This window comes from Myxine glutinosa, chromosome 5 (genome assembly GCF_964187855.1).
Source record: "Myxine glutinosa chromosome 5, kmMyxGlut1.1, whole genome shotgun sequence".
NCBI lineage: Eukaryota > Metazoa > Chordata > Myxini > Myxiniformes > Myxinidae > Myxine > Myxine glutinosa.
Window position 1 is genome coordinate 158244196 of NC_136265.1, and position 19764 is coordinate 158263959.

Sequence of the window (19764 nt, forward strand, 5' to 3'; positions counted from 1 at the left end):
CCCCATCTCCCAATGGTAAAAAAAAAATCACTGTAAAAAAAAAAATGATAGGATCCGGATTTGGATCTTCACTGAAGTCCAATCAATTTGTCCTTGCCACACACCAAACCAGTGCACCAGGTTTTGTCCAAATCTGTCCATAACCTTTTGAGATTTCCTGCTCATAGACAGGCAAACAGACAGACAAACAGGGGTGAAAACATAACCTCCGTCCACCTAAGATTAAAAGAGAATCAAACACCTTTTGATGTCAACAATATCAGCACAACACAAGAGACATTTCTGGAACTGCCATGCTCAGTTGTTTGGCACTCCCTTCTGAGCACATGACTGGCATACTCGAGTAAACACGAGTGGGATCCCAGATTAAAATCTGATATGTCCTTTTAATTCATGAAGAAGTACAGCAATGTTTACTGATGCCCTTGTACCGCATACGGTGCATGTACGGGCTCCTCCACAAGATTTGGACAACAAAGTAATAAAAAAAGAAAAGAAAAAAAAAAAAGAAACATTCGCAGTTAACGAACTTGCTGCCGATGAAAAATACAAGTTTTCCATGACTTCCTCAAAAGACACTGCAATAAACTTTATATTCCAATCAAAGTTTTTTTTACTTCATTCATGCAAGTTCTAACAAATAATTAATGTATTATTGAACATACCTTCATAAAGTGCCGCAGGTTAGAGGGAAGGATGAGAATATCAGGAGTGACGGAGAATGTCGCAAATTGAAGGAGATGTTCATAATTAACAGGAACATCTTCAGGAGGAGGATACAATGGGCAGTAGCTGAAAAACACAATAATGATTTAATTCTTGAAAACAGATGAAAAAGGAACCAATAGCCCATTGATGAGAATATTACGAGTATTTATACGATCAGGTCATGATAGACTTGTATCTGCAACTACCCACCTGTGCTGGGACAAGATGTGTTTCAGTAATCGTGTGAAACGGTCTGGACTACCCATTTGCACACTGTAAAGAGGAAAAATAAAAAGGTAGCAGTTCTGCAATATCATAAATAAATAAATATTCAAACAATACTTCCATCACGTTACTGGCACATCAGTGAGTGGAACAAAATACCTGGCTATCTCCTCGGAGCTCATGTGGAAGAACACGTCCGTGGATGTCAGCCCAAACACCACGCCGTTTATCATTATGGTGGACGGTTCAGACACAAAGTGTACTCGCTGTGCGTAAGTGTAGAGGTAGTGTCAGAAGATGAATGAAACCATTTAAATATCAGGGAAATCCGAACAGCAGAAGCAAAGATCACCAAACGTATTCACCTGGGTGTCCTGTGCAGGAATTCGAAGGTCGGTGTATGGGGGCAAAGGGTAAACGACGTTGTGGAAGGCATCATTGAGAGAAGGCACAAACACAAGCTGGGTAGTCAAACTGCAACACAAACAACAGAACCACACCTTGATGGTACAGACATGATATGAGTATGTGGACTACATATCTTTAATATTACCCCAGAAAGATGGCAATATTTATATGATATTGTTCATAATCAAAAACAAAATAACTTAGATTGTGAAATGCTAAAAGGAGCCATTTAAGTATGACAGCTGGTTCATGCAAGCTCATGAGGAAAGTATGGCTGGCCGAAGGATGGCTTAGAGGTACACACACTCGCGTCTAAGCTGTCTAGCCTGGGTTTGAATCCTGGCCCAGCTATAAACTGTCATCCTAGTGTTTCACAGGCAGGGCGATTCATTAATGTGTGATCCCTCAGATGGACGTTAAAACGGGCGTCCCATCTGCCGGCATTAGTTGGTGGGTGTTATAGATCCCATTGTGTAGATTGTGATCCGCTTGCGGGGAAAAAATGGCCTCTAAAGGTGGTTTTTGTGTACTTCGGGAAGAGTAGCAAGCTATCACCGGCACCATGGCCAAGTTCCTGCCCTAACATACAGAGGGCATTGCATCAGCAGCACAGCCACGCCTTCAGCCAATGATGCTACCCCATAGCATTGTGCTACATATGAAAGAAGAAGAGGAAGAAAAATGAAGATACATATTAGATGTCAGATATGTGATTTGATGCATTATTTATTATCAAATCATCTGTTGTGTTTTATCTTTAAGGCAATAGTTTTGGTTATAAATGCGATATATACCTTTGGGTCTCTTCAATTATCCTCAAAATGCAGCTCTTGAGAAGGCTTATAAAAGTCTCCTTCAGTTGACATGTCTGTCCAAAAGAGCACAACAGCTGTTGGAAAGTCTTTCTCCCAGGTGTTGAATACTTTAGACATTTCTTATGTCGATGAATTGCAACTCACCTCAACTTGCTCATGTGTTATATCAACAAAGGGTCCCAGCTGAAAAAAAGGAGAAAATAATGTAACGAAACACAAGTCTACGTAAAAGGTTGCACATCAGGTAGTATTAATCAGGTATGCAGCAAGAAAAGGAATTCTAAGAGACGCATTTCAAACTTAAAAACAAACAAACCCTACACCCTTCATAAGAAACCAAAATCAACAAAATGTTTCACATTTAGAAGATAGAGTACTGCATACCAAGAATTACTGCATCTTAAGATTAAAGGATGAATGTAAATAAAAACTTTAACCATTGTCATACGAGTGGGAATCAAAAGGTTGCCCTTCCTCTCTCCTTTAAATCAAACTTGTTTGTTTTCAGGACAGTGAACGTGGGCATCTACCCATTGTGGGACTATGCGGAGGCATATGGGCGACACAGTCACATTGCACTAGTTTTTCTTTTTATGTTGAAGGCTCCAGGCACGGACTATATAGCCCTCATCGAGGCCAGGCCTTAAATAAAAGAGAAGAAAAGTGTATGGTGTTTGTTTGCGAGAGATTAAAGCTAGCCCGGTAGCTGTAGTTTGAGTGGGACAGAAAATAAGACCAGCAATCCTGACACGGAGAGTGTAAGATTGTTCCGGGCACCACTTTATCGCTCCCAAGTCAGAACTGTAGTACTACCCTGGGCGGTTGCTGTCTACAAATTACTACCTAAAAAAAACCTCCTAACTTGAAAATGTGGTCTGTACAGGACTTGCAGGGTCAAGAAGTTGTACATTGCCAGAGGCCGATTACAAAAGTTGAGAATTAGCAAGGTGGTCCTTTTAGAGCGAGAGATTATCATCAGTACTTACTTGAGATAAATAAGTAAGCTAGTAAAAGGTGTTCACAACCATTCGTGACCATGCTGTGGAACGTCAGCCGAGGCCCTTATCTTTTTCTTCCGCCCTCACTTTTTCACCTTTATTCGCTTTTAAATTAGTTTTCTCCACAACCGCATGAGCGATTGACACGAAACTTTCAAAATACCCATGGAGTAGAAGAACTATTTTTTAACAGTGACATGGTGATTGGATGGAAAATGTCACCAGCATTCAAAAAAGTATTTTCTGTAGGCATGGGTTGCAAGGTGTTTCAACGCATCAGGAATAAGCAACCTCGCTTCACTCGGCCTCAGGCCGAATAAAAGCACATTGGTAATTACTAAAGATTTTTCAAAGATGCTCAATAATGGAAAAGAATCAGGCACAACAGGAAATGATGCAGAACAACAACTTGGTTGTAACAAAATCTCAAAGAGCCACATGGCTGCCTTTGTTCAAACCCTGGTTGCAGAGGTGATAAAATGCTACAACCCATCACTGGCGGCAGTAAAACATCTGCAACAACTCGTTTTAAAAACAACATGCGACGGGAACACACCAGCAGGCAAACGTCTGGCCGGTCACGCTTTATCACCGCAATGAGGTCGAGTAGGGGGTCAAAGCAAATGCCTTCAGAGGTGGTGTAAGGGCCACACACCACCAGCACCATTGCAGCCTCTGCTCACCAGAGGAAGACATTATTAGATTTATTTTTTTTAATTAAAGAAAATAAGACAAAAGTGCTGGATATACTTGAAGTGAACACAAGATTAATTTGCCAGTTAAATAATTATCCGATCCTCGTGGAGGAGCTTGGACATATAATACAGCACAAGGACGTACTCACACCAGACTGTCCGCCAAGTTTTGTCAGAATTCGTTCATAACTTTTTGAGATATCGTTCTACACATCGTTTTAGCCATATCAATCAATGGTGAAGAATCACTTAAAATATCACCATGCCGTTTCTAGTATCTGCATTCGGAACTTCACCAAAATCGAATCAATTATTCCTCGTCACACACCCAATCTGTCCACAAAATTTCGTCCGAATCCGTACTTGACCTTTTGAGATACCCTGTTCACAGACCAACAAACAGAGAGACAAACAAACAGACAGGGGTGAAAACATAACTTCTGTCCACCTTTGTTGGAGGACACAATGAAACTTTGCATATGCAATTAACTTTGGGGGACACGGGAAATATATAACAATTTTTTGGATTTGACCCCCGGTTCATGCCCCATGGTCTAAGGTGGGAAGCGTGGGGATTGCGATGGTGCGCCGTCAACTTCACTCTAGTTCTAGATTTTAAAAAAAGTCTTTACGAGAGAGACTGCCATGGATAAAACACAAAAAGTAGATAACGTTGGTGGAAATCAACTCACCACAATTTACATTTTCTAATTCTTCAGATGAAGGTTTGTAAAACGGAAGAGGTTTTCCCTGCAAGAGACAACAAACAATCAAAATCATGATGTGGCTTTGGATAACAAAGAATAACATTTGAGAATAATCCAAGGTAAGACTTCGAAGAGGTTCAAAATGCAGAAATAACAAAGCAGGATTTTGCACACAAAAAAAAAGTGATCATACCTCATAAATCTTTGAGGCCACAAACGTTTGACCAGAGGTGTTAATCCCATCCATCACAACAACCTTCAACACACCAGCAGGCATGCTTTAGCCATCCCAAATAAACATCCCAAAGAGCATGCCATTGTGTGCATGATGCAAACTACCGTAAATCAATTGTGTTTTTATACGAGAACAAACACATGAATATAAATTGCACCTGGCCAGGGAATAAAGAATATTCCTTGACATCAGATATGTTGAGTGGCACAGTGAAGCCTGCAGATATCTCAACGTTTCCCTCTAAGAGCAGTGACTTGCTGTTAAGCTTCCCATTTCCATCGCAGCAAATCTGGCCGAGCACGGTGACAGTCTCCTGCAAGGGAAAGTTGCTCGATAAATCGATCTGATATTGTCTCCTGCTCAAGTTAGGAATTACTTGTGAGAAATAGCTGCGCACATACATTTGCAGCATCAACAATCCTCTTTCCACACAATCCATTACCTGTGTTGGCAATGTTAAGGAAGAAAATTCTTCAATATTGTAAGCCTCCTTCAAAAAATGTCCCATGTCCTCAATCTTCTGGTCAAGCACTGCAGCAAGTATTACACAACTGTAGATGTCCAACCTTCCGTAATTATCAGCACCATTTGCATTCAAAGTACACTTGCATGACCAAAAAAGGAAAACGGAGATCACAGTGGATCAATCTCTTGACACGTGATTCACCTTCCCTGATGTCATGCAAGCCCTGGAACATGTGCTTGTAACGTTTGAGAAGTGCATCGTGGCCACCGGTAAACCGTTCAACTTGTGCCGTTCGTCCTTGGCAGCCTTGCCACTGCATGCTGTGCAACTGTCCATACGATGCGACCACCACACCAGCATTGGTTCGTGAAGAGTATTTCTGTGAAGGAGTTGCACTGCAGAAAAGAAGACCGGAAAGTGAAGCCACTCTGCTTAGTTTTACTTCCAGCCTTCATCTTCTCATGTATGGAGATTTAAAACTGTAAAAAAACCCAAAAAACTACAACAACAAACTCAACATCAAATGGCCACATGAGAATGCATCCCAACAACAGCAAAACCAAGAGCTCACCATTATCTCACCTGGGTGAAATAATGGAAGGAGAGACGTAGTGGAGGGGGCTGCGTCCCTGGCCCACCTTTCGTTTAGAGACTGGTTGTTCTGGCGTTGTCAGTTGTCTCTTCTGAGACCCCTGTGGGATGTGCAAATGGTAGGTACACCCTCATATTACAATGCAATATTAAAAAGAAACCGATATAAAAAGGTAATTTGGCCCATTAAACCTCTGCCATATCAACACCCTAGTTACTTCAGGTAGTGCACTTATTAAACTGCTAATTGCAAGCAGACACTTTCAACGGGGTACCAAGCAAAATGGCCTACATTCTGAAAGATATTGTGAGGTCTATAATATCCACAACCGAAATGGAACAGCTTTACATTTTCATCCAAAAAATAGTTAAGCTCAAAGATGCAGTGCCCCTTTCTGACACTGTACCAAATGCCATTTTTTTTAGTTAGCCCAGGTATGATCCTATTGGAGATTGAACCCAAAGCAGACAACTCAATTGCTAGCATGCTATCAAATGAGGTACATGGTAGAATACCAATAAGACAAACAACTTCATTCTACAGATCCAATGGCTTGAAAACATCTTCTGAGGTCATGAACTGATCTTCTCCACAAGTTAACGAACACCGAAACATGACTAATAGAAGACCCTGCTTGAAGGTGCACAATTATTTGATTGCTCTCATTTTTGGACAGACATGGCATTGTAACGGAATGGTAAAGAATGTAATCAGTGTGGTTTTTGGATGAATGAGCCACACTTTGGTGTCTCGGAAAGACAGTTTCAAATTTGCTAAGAATGCCTCATGTCACCTTTGGAAACCCAACATGAATTGCATGCGCTGAAGGATTTTATTGTACGAGGCAATTACGTTATGTGGAAACTTGCAATTGGGTGTTCTGCACATCCCTCGTACCAAAAAGGCACTTGAAATGAATGCTGGAAATCTTTCAACAATTACATGATCATTTTCTACATGTTCGGGTTTTTTTCTGGCAGAGAGTGTGTGTCTAGTCTTATACTACATCGTGTATATATATGTACAGTCATGGCCAAAAATATTAGCACCCTCGCACTTTTTTCAAATAATGCACCATTTCTTCCAGAAATGCTCTTTATAAAGCTCTTTATTGTGAGGCAGTTGCAGGAGAAGTACATGGAGAAGAGGAAGAAGTTGTTTCTTGGGTGTGTTGATCTGGAGAAAGCATTTGATAGGGTTCCACACGAAGTATTGAGGAAGGTTAGGAGTGGAGGAATGGTTGATCAGAGTAGTGATGGCAATGCACAAAAGAGCGCGCACAGCTGTAAGGACGAAGGACGGGAACAGTGGTGAGTTTGAGGTGAAGGTGGGAGTGCATCAGGGGTTGGTACTAAGTCCACTACTATTTGTAGCTGTGATGGAGGTGCTGGCTCAGAACGTAAAGGAGGGTTTACCGTGGGAGTTGTTGTATGCAGATGATCTGGTGTTGATTGCGGAAAGTATGGATGGACTGAAGGAAAAGATGAACAAGTGGAAGGAATGTATGGAGGCAAAAGGTCTGAAGGTGAATATCGGAAAAACGAAGGTGATGGCAAGTGGTAAAGCATGTGGTGAGGTGGAAAGAACTGGGAAGTAGCCATGTGCTGTGTGCAAGAAGGGTGTCGGAATGAACTCCATTCAATGTACAATGTGCGCTGAGTGGGTTCATCAAAAATGTAGTGGTCTGAGAGGGTCATTAACCAGTGTGGCAGCTACATTCAAATGTAAGGTGTGCACAGAGGGAGCTGCAGATGGAGGAAATGTTGAGTTGGATCTTGGAGACGGCATGAAGCTGGAAGGTGTGAAAACATTTTGCTACCTCGGAGACATGCTGAATGGAGAAGGTGGATCAGACTCGGCAACGGTTGCTCGAGTGAGATGTGCATGGAAGAAGTTTTGGGAACTGAGTGGCATACTGATGAGGAGGGGAGTGTCGTTGAAGCTGAAGGGAAAGGTGTATGCTGCATGTGCGAGAAGTGTTATGATTTATGGGAGCGAGACATGGGTAATGAACATAGAGCAGCAACGAAGGCTGGAAAGGGTGGAAATGCGAATGGTTCGGTGGATGTGCGAAGTATCGTTGAGAGAGAGGAAGACAAATGATGATTTGCGAAAGATGATGGGAATAGAGCCTGTGATTGATGCTGTGAAGAGGAACAGGTTGAGATGGTTTGGTCATGTGTTGAGGAAGGATGAAAGTGACTGGTTGAGAAGAGTGATGGAAATGAATGTAGAAGGAAGTAGAGGACGGGGAAGACCGAGAAAGACTTGGCTAAAGATGGTGGAAGAAGAAATGCGGGCAAGGGGGTTAACAAGGAGACGCGCAGAAATAGGGCAAAATGGAGAAGATCGTCATGGGGACCGCAAGGCTAACCCCCGCTCCAGCAGGGAAAATGGCCTTAAAATGCATGTTGATGTTGTTTGTTGTTTTTAATAACAAAAAAAAAATGTAGAAAACATTTGTCCGTATGTTATGTTCCACGGCTGCATTCCCCTATGCCCATAAGGTTTAAAGCCTGCGCAACACGGTTTTGCCAAACACAGTTTTCCAGGAACCTAACCCCCGCATTGGACGAGGGTTTACTGTAGTTGTTGATGTGCTCCTTCCGTGTACTTTCATACATTCTTCTCTTGCTTCAAGAAAAATACGACATATAAATGTGTGCTCCTTTGGTGTCCTTCCTTTATAAAGGGTTCCTGCTGTCATAGAATAATAAGTTGGAACCACTACATTCAGCTCACATTCCCGCTTCTTCTTCTTCAATCTGGAAAAGAGGGCTTTTAAAACAGGTATCTGTGATTAAACGACACTAGTTTTTGTTTTAAGTAAATCAATTATTAGCTTTCCAATGGTACCATTTTTATTATTCTATGATAGCAGGAACCATTACATCAAAAGTGGTTCGTGACAAATGGATGGATGCTTCTTTTTTTGGTAATAGAAGCCAATGTTTTGTGCTTGTTTCTAGCTCTAGGAAAGCAATTTGCCTGGTTCACCCAATTTAATAATTAGACTTGGAGTTTTAAAGAGTTTTGAAGATGCAGCACAAACTATTACTTGAAGCATACAATAAGTAAGGCGAGCATGAAGGCAGGACTTATACAGTATATGGAACAGGAGAGTGCAGTTCATCACCTTGAAAAGGTGCAACTGGAAGTAGTTTGTATTGTTTACAATACCAGAGATGTTACTTTAAGTTAATAACTGATTTCCCACAAATTAAATTGTTACCCTTACCAAAATAATCAATAATATGTGTCATTGTATTACACCAATACTTGTTTACCGCTAATGGTGAGATACATCTTGCTTACGTCTCTGGTATTGTTTACCAGAGATCTTTGCTGTGAAAAGCACTACCCAGTAGAGGAAAGCTACAGGAACAGCTGATTTTATTCTGAAATAATCAGAATCACCACAATTTAACACAGGTGGAGGCCAATTTGTTTACCGCATTCATAGTTAATCTCAACCGGCAGAGTTGATAAGTTTTTGGAAGATTGTTGCACAATTGTTAACAAAGAACTCCATGATGGTTCCAGCTAAAAGCTTACCGTAATTTCCATTTTTGGCATCTGATCACACAATGACACTGTTCTTAAAGTAGTTTCCAATTCACAGATAATCAGATTTTGGTGAAAAGGGTAAAGGCTGTCAGCACACTCGTGTGTCCTACCTTGGCCGGGGTGGAATAACTGTCAATGAGCTCCTCGCCTTCGTTGTCTTCAGCACTGTATTGTGGGGTGTTAAAGACAAACCAGCCAGGAGTATCCACAACAAAGAATGATCAGATATTTTTTAGTGTTTTACGAGCCAAGCATCACACTGCAAGCTTATGTAGTTTAAATACATATGTAGTTATTGCACCGATACGTTTTTAACTACAATATCAATTAATGACGCATTTTGCCATGTGTGACAAATTTATAATTTCCATTCTTTGAGGTAGTTGTCTTGGGGGTAAAAGCAAAAGAGATGAGATCAAGACAGAATAAGTATTACACAACAAACACCTGATTACACAACAAATGTAACAATTCAGATTGTGATATACCATACAGAACGTCTGTACTGCCGAAGCAGTTTTTTGGCAAGCAAGTTTCTCTGGGTGTTTTGCCATTCTCTTCCCAGCAGTAGTTAGGGCAGGAAGTTGTAATGTATTCATGTTGCCTTTGATGACTCACCTACTCTTCGTGAAGGACACCGTGGGATCTTTAACGTCCACCAACTAATGCTGCAAAGGTTATGCTGGGCTGTTCGGTTACGTTCTGGACAGTTTGGATACGTTCTGGACAGTTGGGATACGTTCTGGACAGTTGGGATACGTTCTGGACAGTTGGGATACGTTCTGGACAGTTGGGATACGTTCTGGACAGTTGGGATACGTTCTGGACAGTTGGGATACGTTCTGGACAGTTGGGATACGTTCTGGACAGTTGGGATACGCTCTGGACAGTTTGGATACGCTCTGGACAGTTTGGATACGTTCTGGACAGTTTGGATACGTTCTGGACAGTTTTGATACGTTCTGGACAGTTTGGATACGTTCTGGACAGTTGGGATACGTTCTGGACAGTTGGGATACGTTCTGGACAGTTTGGATACGTTCTGGACAGTTTGGATACGTTCTGGACAGTTTGGATACGTTCTGGACAGTTTGGATACGTTCTGGACAGTTTGGATACGTTCTGGACAGTTTGGATACGTTCTGGACAGTTTGGATACGTTCTGGACAGTTTGGATACGTTCTGGACAGTTTGGATACGTTCTGGACAGTTTGGATACGTTCTGGACAGTTTGGATACGTTCTGGACAGTTTGGATACGTTCTGGACAGTTTGGATACGTTCTGGACAGTTTGGATACGTTCTGGACAGTTTGGATACGTTCTGGACAGTTTGGATACGTTCTGGACAGTTCGGATACGTTCTGGACAGTTCGGATACGTTTTGGACAGTTCGGATACGTTCTGGACAGTTCGGATACGTTCTGGACAGTTCGGATACGTTCTGGACAGTTCGGATACGTTCTGGACAGTTCGGATACGTTCTGGACAGTTCGGTTACGTTCTGGACAGTTCGGTTACGTTCTGGACAGTTCGGTTACGTTCTGGGCTGCTTGGTTAAGTTCTGGGCAGTTTGGTTACGGTTTAGTATTGATGCACCGTACTTTAGGCAAAACACCAGGCGGACAGTTTATAGCTGGATAAATATTCAAACCCAGTATAGATAGATAGCTCAAAGGTGAATGTGCATACCTGTAAGCTATCCAACCAGCCCAAAATATCCAACGTATTGTTGCGGTTTTGTGTTTTTATAATAAGGTTAATTTCCCCTCATAGTTTTGTTACACAACACGTAGCCTCGTTTAAAGCTCAGTTATTTCTTGGTAAATGTAAGCGTAGACCTTTCCTGTGTTTAGTTTTGCGTTGAGTAGGACAAAGAGAGTTAGGTCCTTTACGATGCCTCGATGCTTTGGGTTTTGGCGCGAAATACCACGAGACCGGCCTGAACAAGTCGATCAAGGCCGAAGGAAGGCGGGGCAGGAGGAGTGGGAGTGACCGGTAAGCACGAGCTGCCAATCAGGGCTCGAGGGGAGTGACTTACCACTGCGGCAAAAGGCGGGGTTTGGAACATTCGATGTGGGCAAGGGCGGGGGCAATATAACCCTGTGCCCAGAGCCCCCACCTCAGTTATGAGGCGAGAGGAGACGCGCATGAGTTACGAGTTATGAGAGGGGATGCGCCAAGTTATGAGAGGGAAAGCGCTGTGTTGAGTTACGGGGCAAATGAGTTGAGTTATGAGTGGAGTTGAGCTGGAGTCATATCCCCGAGGAGTGCAGACGAGTTGCACTGTGTCAGTTACGAGTGAAAGCGCTCAGTTGTATTAATCGCGCTGTGAAAGACAACCGTGCCGGTCCACAGACGCGCATATTTTCCCGCCTGCCTGCCTTTGCCGAGATAAGCACCGCGAGGATTTTCCCGCCTGCCTGCCTGCCTTCGCCGGGATACGTGCGGTGACCGCCAGAGGGCCACGCCGGGTGAGCTGTTCCTGGAGGACCAAAGCCGGCGCGTTCGGCGCGTGAACATTCGTCCTTCATCTCCCTGTGTGTGTGAGTGGGCCCATTGTCTGGGAAAATAAGTTAGGACTGCTTAAGACTGCCCTGTGTCTCTTCTTCTTCTACCATTGTACATTGTGTAAATAATAATTAAATCTGTTATTCCTTTGATTCGACCGCTTTTGTCTCTCCATCATTGACTTAGCATGGTACGAATTAGATCGCTCTGATCGGGTTCCAATAGCAAGGTAACCACGTGGTACGCCATCCGCTCAGGTGTACTCAATTACGCGTGGTTCGTGCGAGACTCGATTCCCGCTTCCGCGGCGGCGTGGGTACTTAGGTATGTGCGAAAATTGTCCCGAGACCCTTTTCCACATCTGCCCGGAAGTGGCGACTCAGTCTCGCGGTTCGCCGACCCAAGGAGAACAAGGGGCTTAATCTCCCCTTGGTAAGGGAACGGGCTTCGCAAAACCGCAACAATATAAAGCTCATTCTAACCGCTGACTCAGTGACTGACATTAATGTTCAGTACCTTCCAGGTGACGTAGAAAGCTGAAATTTGACGTGTCGAAAGACATTGAAGCTGATACACAGGGTAAAACCACAACTGTTGGAAAGCTTCCGGAAATGAAATTTTACGTAAAATACTGTAAACGCACACACGTAAACACACAAAAACCTCATTTATATCTAGCATTTGAAAATTGACATTTATATGACTGTAAACTGTGAAATAAAAACCACAATTAAAATTTACGTTAAAAAACAAAAACCTCAATTAATATCTAGCAGGAGGTTGGTGATGCTTGCCTATAATCATTAAGCTTCAATTTATGTACTGCTTGGCAAAAAGCAGGTACATTGCATACAATATGCAATGCATACCCCACTAATATGTAAGCATACCCCACTAAAATATATTATCTTGGGTATTTCCTTCTCTTTCCTTTTTTCTTCCTTGTTTGACATTCATGGAAGAAGGTTGCAAAATAGGACTTGCAGGAGAATGTCTGACGTATTGGATCGACTGTGCCAGGGGCCTAGGTACAGTCTAGTTTGATTAGTACTTTGATGGGAGACCTCCATGGAAGGATTGGTGTTTTAGGTTAAGTAGTGTTTTCATCTTTGAGCTGTCTGGTCATGGATTTGCTTCCTGTGCAGTTGAATCCGAATAAAACTACCTTCCAGGTGATGTACAATTTGTGGGTGTTGTCAATTTGTAGCATGCCTTCCTTCCTTTGGAGGAATTAAAACCGGCTGTCCTCGTACATTAAGGTTGTGGATGTTAAAGATGCCATGCTATTGCTAACAAGTCGAAAACTACCCCATTCTTCTTGTCTATGAATGAAAGAAAGAAAAATTAGTCAATTCGACTTATACTCCAAATAGACTTGTTTATGAATGAAATGAAGAGAAAAATAGCGAAATTATCCAATTTGACTTGTACGCAACATGGACTTGTAGGCCGAAAAATATGATACATTGTTTCGTGAGAACATCGCCAACAAATTGGGGAAATAATTCGATTTAAAATGCATGTACTCATCACAATGTTGCTTTAATAGAAAAATGAAAAATTTGAAGAAAACAACGCGGGCAAACTACTTTAGGCAGCGTTCATAGAAGAAGGCTCGGAAAACGATTAATTTGGAGGTAAACATGAATGTGCTACAGCGGTTTGATGCAGGAGTGCTTGCCGTACTCACTACAGTGAGAAGAATATGTGCCAATGCTGATTAAATAAAACAAGGGAATGTGCTCATTACCCTGCGCTCGAGAAGCAAAAAGCAGGGTTAGGCATTTGGTTGCGTACATACGTGTGGCGTGCGTGAGTACGTGTGGCGTGTCTGCATTTTTAAAATTCATTTCCTCAGTAACCGTTGGTCCGATTGACATGGAATTTTCTCCATAGGAGTGCTTCCTCCTGTAGAATATTTTAATGATAATTATGACGTCATAGGTTACGTGGTGCAGGCGCTATCTTGGAAAAACCGAAAAACGTTGCACCTCAAGTGCACCTTACATCTCCAAAACTTCTCAATGGGAAAAAATGAAACATGGCTCATTGTAAAGAACTCCTAATGGGGAATAGGTGTTGTTAACGATGACCTCATTGGTGCTGTAATTATGACGTCATAATTCGACAGGGACAACACTTTGTCTGATCAGTTTTAAATTCATTGAGCGTGATCTATGCAACAATTATATTAGAGAATATAAATTTATGTCATCGCTCACGTGGTCTGGCAGCCATATTGGATCAGAGACAAAAAACATTCAAAACAGAAGAGTTGGCTCGCACCAAATTGACTGTGCAGGGTAGGTATTCTATAAATACCATCAACTATTGTTTATTAGTCCCCTACCGCTTTCACTGGAGGAGACTATAGGTTTGCTCTGTCCATGCCACCTGTCGTTTTCCAGACTTTTTTTCCCATACCCTTTGACATATTCAACTGCAATTTGGTACATGGCTTTATTATGATACGTTACAGAACAAGTTCAAGTTTCGGGACATTTCATGAATTGTTAAAACTAGCAACGGTACCCGCCCTACCGCCCTACGGGCGGGGCTTCAATTGGGGGGCCCAAATTAAAAGGCTAAATATCGGAAATTGAAGGCTTTTTTCTTTTAAACGATTTATATAAACATCCGTTAAATCTCGATCGGTGCAGCCGTTTGTGCGGCACCCGGGAAAATAACGTCATGCGGGAGCAAGCATCAGCAAGATGTGGCAGTGTGGGAGTCCACGTTTCTGATCCTCCTTCATGCCGAAGTAGCCCACCACTTCTCCAAGCATTCCGCTCTTGAGATCCGCCATGAGAGATTTATTTAAGCTTGATACTGAAGACGCGTGCAGTTAGTACTCCCGATGTCGTATGTACTCCCGATACGTATTTCCTTCATTGTAAAAACTACCAAATCGACAGTTAAAAGGATTTTGAGCGGATAGGTGTTACGGCCTTGGCAAGATCGATGGAGACAGCGAAGGAGACTTTTAATGATGTTTAATGATGTTAACATTGGTTTTGGGTCGTCCTTTCCGCATATCTCGTGGGATTGTGAGTTGGAGAGACGGCCGTGATGGCGGGGAGGGGGTTGGAATTCTCTCAAGCAGGGATTCAACCCGTGTCCTAATAAAAGGTCTTTGCAGCCGAGTGCAGCGATCGGTGCAGTCGTTTGTGCGGCACCCGGGAAAACAACATCGTCACAATGGAAACATCGTCACAATGAACGTTATGCGAACGCGAATGTTATGCGGGAGTCCAAACCTGAGAATGCTGGAGACCAAAGCTGAAATTGGAAAAACTAAATAGCCTATTTTACTCCTGGAGATCCCAGGATTACCCACCCAAAATATCGTTGCGATCGGTTCAGCCGATTTTGCGGTACCTTCGAACGGACAGACAGACAGACAGACAGACGGACGGACATTTGGTGAATTATACTAAGATACTGTTTAGATTTTGATGATTTGCATGTGATATTTAACGGATGTTTATATAAATCCCGCCTCCAAAGTGAAGCCCCGCCCTTAGGGCGGGTACCGTTGCTAGTCATATATAAAGGCGATACAACAATTTTTACCACTTTGCTTTGAAGAACGGGAATGAAGGGGGAGGAGCGTGTTAATATGTCTGGTTGAAGGCTCTGGGTGGTGAGGGGGTTTGAAGCCAGATTTTAATCTTGCAGCTGCCATCTTGGTGCTCACCGTCACTGCGATGCGAAGCGAAAGACGCTTCAGAGCTGTCACATTCACAATCGCTCTGTATGTACTCCCGATACGTGTTTCCTTTATTGTAAAAACTACCAAATCAACAGTTAAAAGGATTTTGAGCCGATAGCTGTCACGGCCTTGGCTAGATCGATGGAGACAGCGATCTGTTAGCGTATACACCGCCCAAATAGCTATGTGGAATTCTCTCATGTGGAGATTAAACGTCGTTTTAACTTTGACCGAGGTCATTATTTACTTTTAATGATGTTTATACACGAATCGAAAAGAAGATAATTGGTTTTGGGTCGTCCTTTACGCATATCTCGTGGGATTGTGAGTTGGAGAGACGGCCGTGATGGCAGGGTGGGGGTTGGAATTCTCTCAAGCAGGGATTCAACCCGTGTCCTTATAAAAAGGTCTTTGTCCGAGGTCACCGAGTCCGATCGGTGCAGCCGTTTGTGCGGCACCCGGGAAAACAACAGCGTCACAATGAACGTTATGCGAACGCGAATGTTATGCGGGAGTCCAAACCTGAGAATGCTGGAGACCAAAGCTGAAATTGGAAAAACTAAATAGCCTATTTTACTCCTGGAGATCCCAGGATTACCCACCCAAAATATCGTTGCGATCTGTTCAGCTGTTTTTGCGGTACTTTCGAACGGACAGACATACAGACAGGCGTAGCTGAGACGGACGGACATTTGGTGAATTATAGCAAGATTTGTTATGGCTTTACCATGCAAAATATTGGGACCGGTTGGCGACATGCATTGCAAAGCAATTCTCCCTCTTGTTACCCTCGCCAGAGGAGAGGGTATTGCATTTGAGTCCGTTTGTCTGTTTGTTTGTCCGCACAGAATAAATATGATTTTCTCTGCAACTATTGGTACGATTGACAGGAAATTTTCACCATAGGTGCAACTCCACCTGTATAATTTTTTAATAATTATGACATCATAGGTCACGTGGTTTGGCCGCCATCTTGGAAAAATCGAAAAACCTTACACCTCTATATCTCGGAAAGCGCTGAATAGAAAAAATTGAGACATGGCTCATTGTCAGGAACTCTCCTTGGGGAATAAAATATGTTAATGATGTCATAGGTGCCTCCATTATGACGTCATAATTCGACAAGTACAAAACTTCATCCGATCAAGATGAAATTTCTTGAGCACAATCTAGGAATAAATTAGTTTAGAAAAAAAAAAAGATGACGTCATCGGTCAGGTGGTTCGGCCGCCATATTTGTTTTAACACAGCCTTTAAAACCACTGAAAATACATCCTGGCAAGGGTTTGCAATCTCTGATTGCTCTTTTTCTTGTTTAAATTTACTACAACATAATTTTGGGATATTATTTGACATTTTTCCTGCAAATTTGACCAAAAGATGCCCCCAGGACCGTATCATAAATTTTTGTCATCAAGTTAATGGTAAAATAAGATTCAGTTTACATTGCTTCGCCGAACGTCAAAGTTTTCCAGGAACGCATCGCAAACGCAAATAGATGACTTTCAGTATTTTACAAAACACAACTTGGGGACAATAACATGTGAAATAGATGTTGCCAAAGCAGACAACACCACTGATGTCAAATCTGTTTGAAAGCTTAACGGTTGAAAGCGGTAGTTGAAATGTAATACAAGCTTTTAAACTTCAAAGTCAATTTCATTTCGCCAAAAGTAATTTAAAAGTGTTCTTCCAACTTTTGGAGAAAATATTGCTCAATATTAAAATACAGCAATCAAAATTCTTATTTTGTGGTTTTCTTTATAGAAACCTTACACCTCTATTGGGATACATTTCAAGAAGAGAATTCACATCTTCCATCCTCCTCCTCGTTTGTGTCTTGACACCAAGCTTCATGAGTTTCTGAAACGAACCCAATGAGAAACCATAAGCAAGAAGACAGAATACAGAGCCTGGCGGGCTATATACATTACAGTAGATCTGAGCACGAATGATCAATATGAAAGTAGATATGCATCCAGAAACACACTCTCACAGACCAATTACAATGGCCCTTCAGAAGCATAACAAGTGTGTAACCTGCTCACACGTGCATCAATGGTGTCCACAAGGTGTACAAGCATCAATGTCAGACATCTTCGGGGAATGTCTGAATCAGAGCAACTGGAAGGTTATCAAAGAGAATGAAACTAATGGAAAGAAAAGAAATACATGAGGGAGAGTGATGTGGAAGGAGAAAAGTGGGAAAGGCAGATGAAGGGAGAATAGAATGAGGAAGGAAATAGCAGAGAGGATCAAATTGAGATGAAAGGGTCACCTCGTACTCAAACCGCTCGAGGGTTTCAAGATTTGGGTTTAGTCCGTTGTGGTTGAAGGAGAAAGCGACCCATTCTTCAGCAATCTGGACCTCATCGAGTTGATACTGAATGCACAGTTCCTGGACTGCAGCAAACGAGATGGAACGGCATCATAAGTCAGCGATTTTATTAAGCATGGTCTATTTATTACGTACGCAAAATGTGTAATTTCATATGGACCCCCTCCACTTTTTTCCCACCTTCCCCGCATTTAATTTACTTGAATATCCTCTAAGTATTTTCTTCCCACTTCACTACTGTCTATATTCCCTTCCCTTCTACGTCTTCATTCTCTCACTTCAGCCCTCATGCGTATGTAATAAATAGCCCTTTGACTTCCTTTCAAAGAATAAACACAGCCGGTCATGCCACGGTCTCACTAAAATCCGAAATGGACTCAAAATCCGAAATGGAGCGAAATGGACCTTCAAAATCATCCGAAATGGACTCAAAATCCGAAATTGAGCAAAATAGACCTTCAAAATAATCCGAAATGGACTCAAAATCCGAAATGGAGCGAAATGGACCTTCAAAATCATCCGAAATGGATTAGGATTAGGGTTAGGGTTAGGGTGGTTAGGGTTAGGGCTGTTAGGGTTAGGGGTAGGGTTGTTAGGGTTAGGGTTAGGGGTACTTAATTAACATTACATTTTATTCATTCCTCACCTGTTTTAGATCAGTATTTTAACATTTAATTTTACTACTGAATCACCATCCATTTCGGATGTTATTGAGGTTGGTTTAATATGTTGTGTATGAAATGAAATGAAAAGTGTAGGCTATGGGGAAGTTATTGGTTATTTTGAGGTCCATTTCGGGATTTTCGCTCCATTTCGGATTTTAGTGAGACCCGTCATGCCACTGTTGTACTACACACTGCGATTTATACTTATATTATATAAACAATGAACTTTAATAGTTTGAGGTAGGAGGAGGCCATTTGGCCCATCCCTGCAGAACACCAACACCAGGCCAAACAAATCTGTCTCAGGCCACAGACACAATCTCAATGGAGGAAGGGGGGAGGGAGGGGAGAGGGGGAATATATGCAAACTCTAATATCTAGGGGTTAAACTTCAAGGGATGGTCGAACCAATGCTGCTCAAGAGCAAACTTCCTGATTTAACGTGGCAGACTCAATCACATGACTCGGAAGAGAATTCCAATTAATTTATACAATGGACTGCAATTAGAATTCCATGATTACAATACCTTTAACAGTACAATACCGTTCATCGACTGTCTATCAATTAGCCATCAAAGGTGAATAAACAACCTATAAAACGTACTTACACTTTTCCAGGATATTATCATCCAAACCCGTATTTACGAACATCTCCAGCTCGCTACGCAGCAGTTCGGGATTCAGAGCCATGCTGCTCACGGGATAACGGATTACAGACGTTGCCTTTTGGAAATTATCACCGAATTTAGACAGAATATTCCAATTGTTCTCTTTCGCGCTCACTCTTCCTCACAAGACACCACAGCACGCGATTCCGCATTGACGACACTGCCTCATCTTCCCGCCAAACACGGTTGTATCCCACGTGATTGGTCCCACAGTTTTCGTTCTCTCCGACCGACACTTGACATGTTTGCCAATAACCTTTTGGCCTAAATGTAGTTTTAGTTACATATTTCAGATAGTAATTGAATATATAAGACGTCGTTTAAAATAATGTGAGCGCGGCACAATGTTCACCACTCTTTATTTCACAACCAACTACACCGCACATAATACATTTACAAGAATATACAATAAAATGGCGCAGGAGGAAGCCATTTGATTTAAATACATATGTATTT

The 19764-nt window shown here is 42.2% G+C and overlaps 1 protein-coding gene across 3 annotated transcripts in view; it reads right to left on the reverse strand.

Moving 5' to 3' along the window:
• The window catches only part of POLA2 (DNA polymerase alpha 2, accessory subunit), a 71722-nt gene extending 52161 nt beyond the window's left edge, over window positions 1-19561 (reverse strand). Inside the window, exons 1-17 of one of the 3 annotated variants that reach the window (XM_068115868.2) lie at window positions 19249-19561; window positions 17916-18040; window positions 17430-17500; window positions 9527-9581; window positions 5840-5949; window positions 5459-5652; window positions 5234-5322; window positions 4949-5104; window positions 4750-4812; window positions 4542-4599; window positions 3711-3829; window positions 2301-2339; window positions 2136-2209; window positions 1299-1407; window positions 1093-1199; window positions 919-981; window positions 666-792 (exon numbers count right to left, since the gene is read on the reverse strand). In XM_068115868.2, coding sequence (XP_067971969.2) covers window positions 666-792; window positions 919-981; window positions 1093-1199; window positions 1299-1407; window positions 2136-2209; window positions 2301-2339; window positions 3711-3829; window positions 4542-4599; window positions 4750-4812; window positions 4949-5104; window positions 5234-5322; window positions 5459-5652; window positions 5840-5949; window positions 9527-9581; window positions 17430-17500; window positions 17916-18040; window positions 19249-19330 — 1641 coding nt within the window. In that variant the 5' untranslated portion in view covers window positions 19331-19561. Of the gene's footprint in view, window positions 1-665; window positions 793-918; window positions 982-1092; window positions 1200-1298; window positions 1408-2135; window positions 2210-2300; window positions 2340-3710; window positions 3830-4541; window positions 4600-4749; window positions 4813-4948; window positions 5105-5233; window positions 5323-5458; window positions 5653-5839; window positions 5950-9526; window positions 9582-17429; window positions 17501-17915; window positions 18041-19248 lie in introns of those variants that run through there. The other 2 variants (XM_068115869.2, XM_078778931.1) reach the window with 2 other exon arrangements.
• Between the last annotated feature and the right edge of the window lie 203 nt (window positions 19562-19764).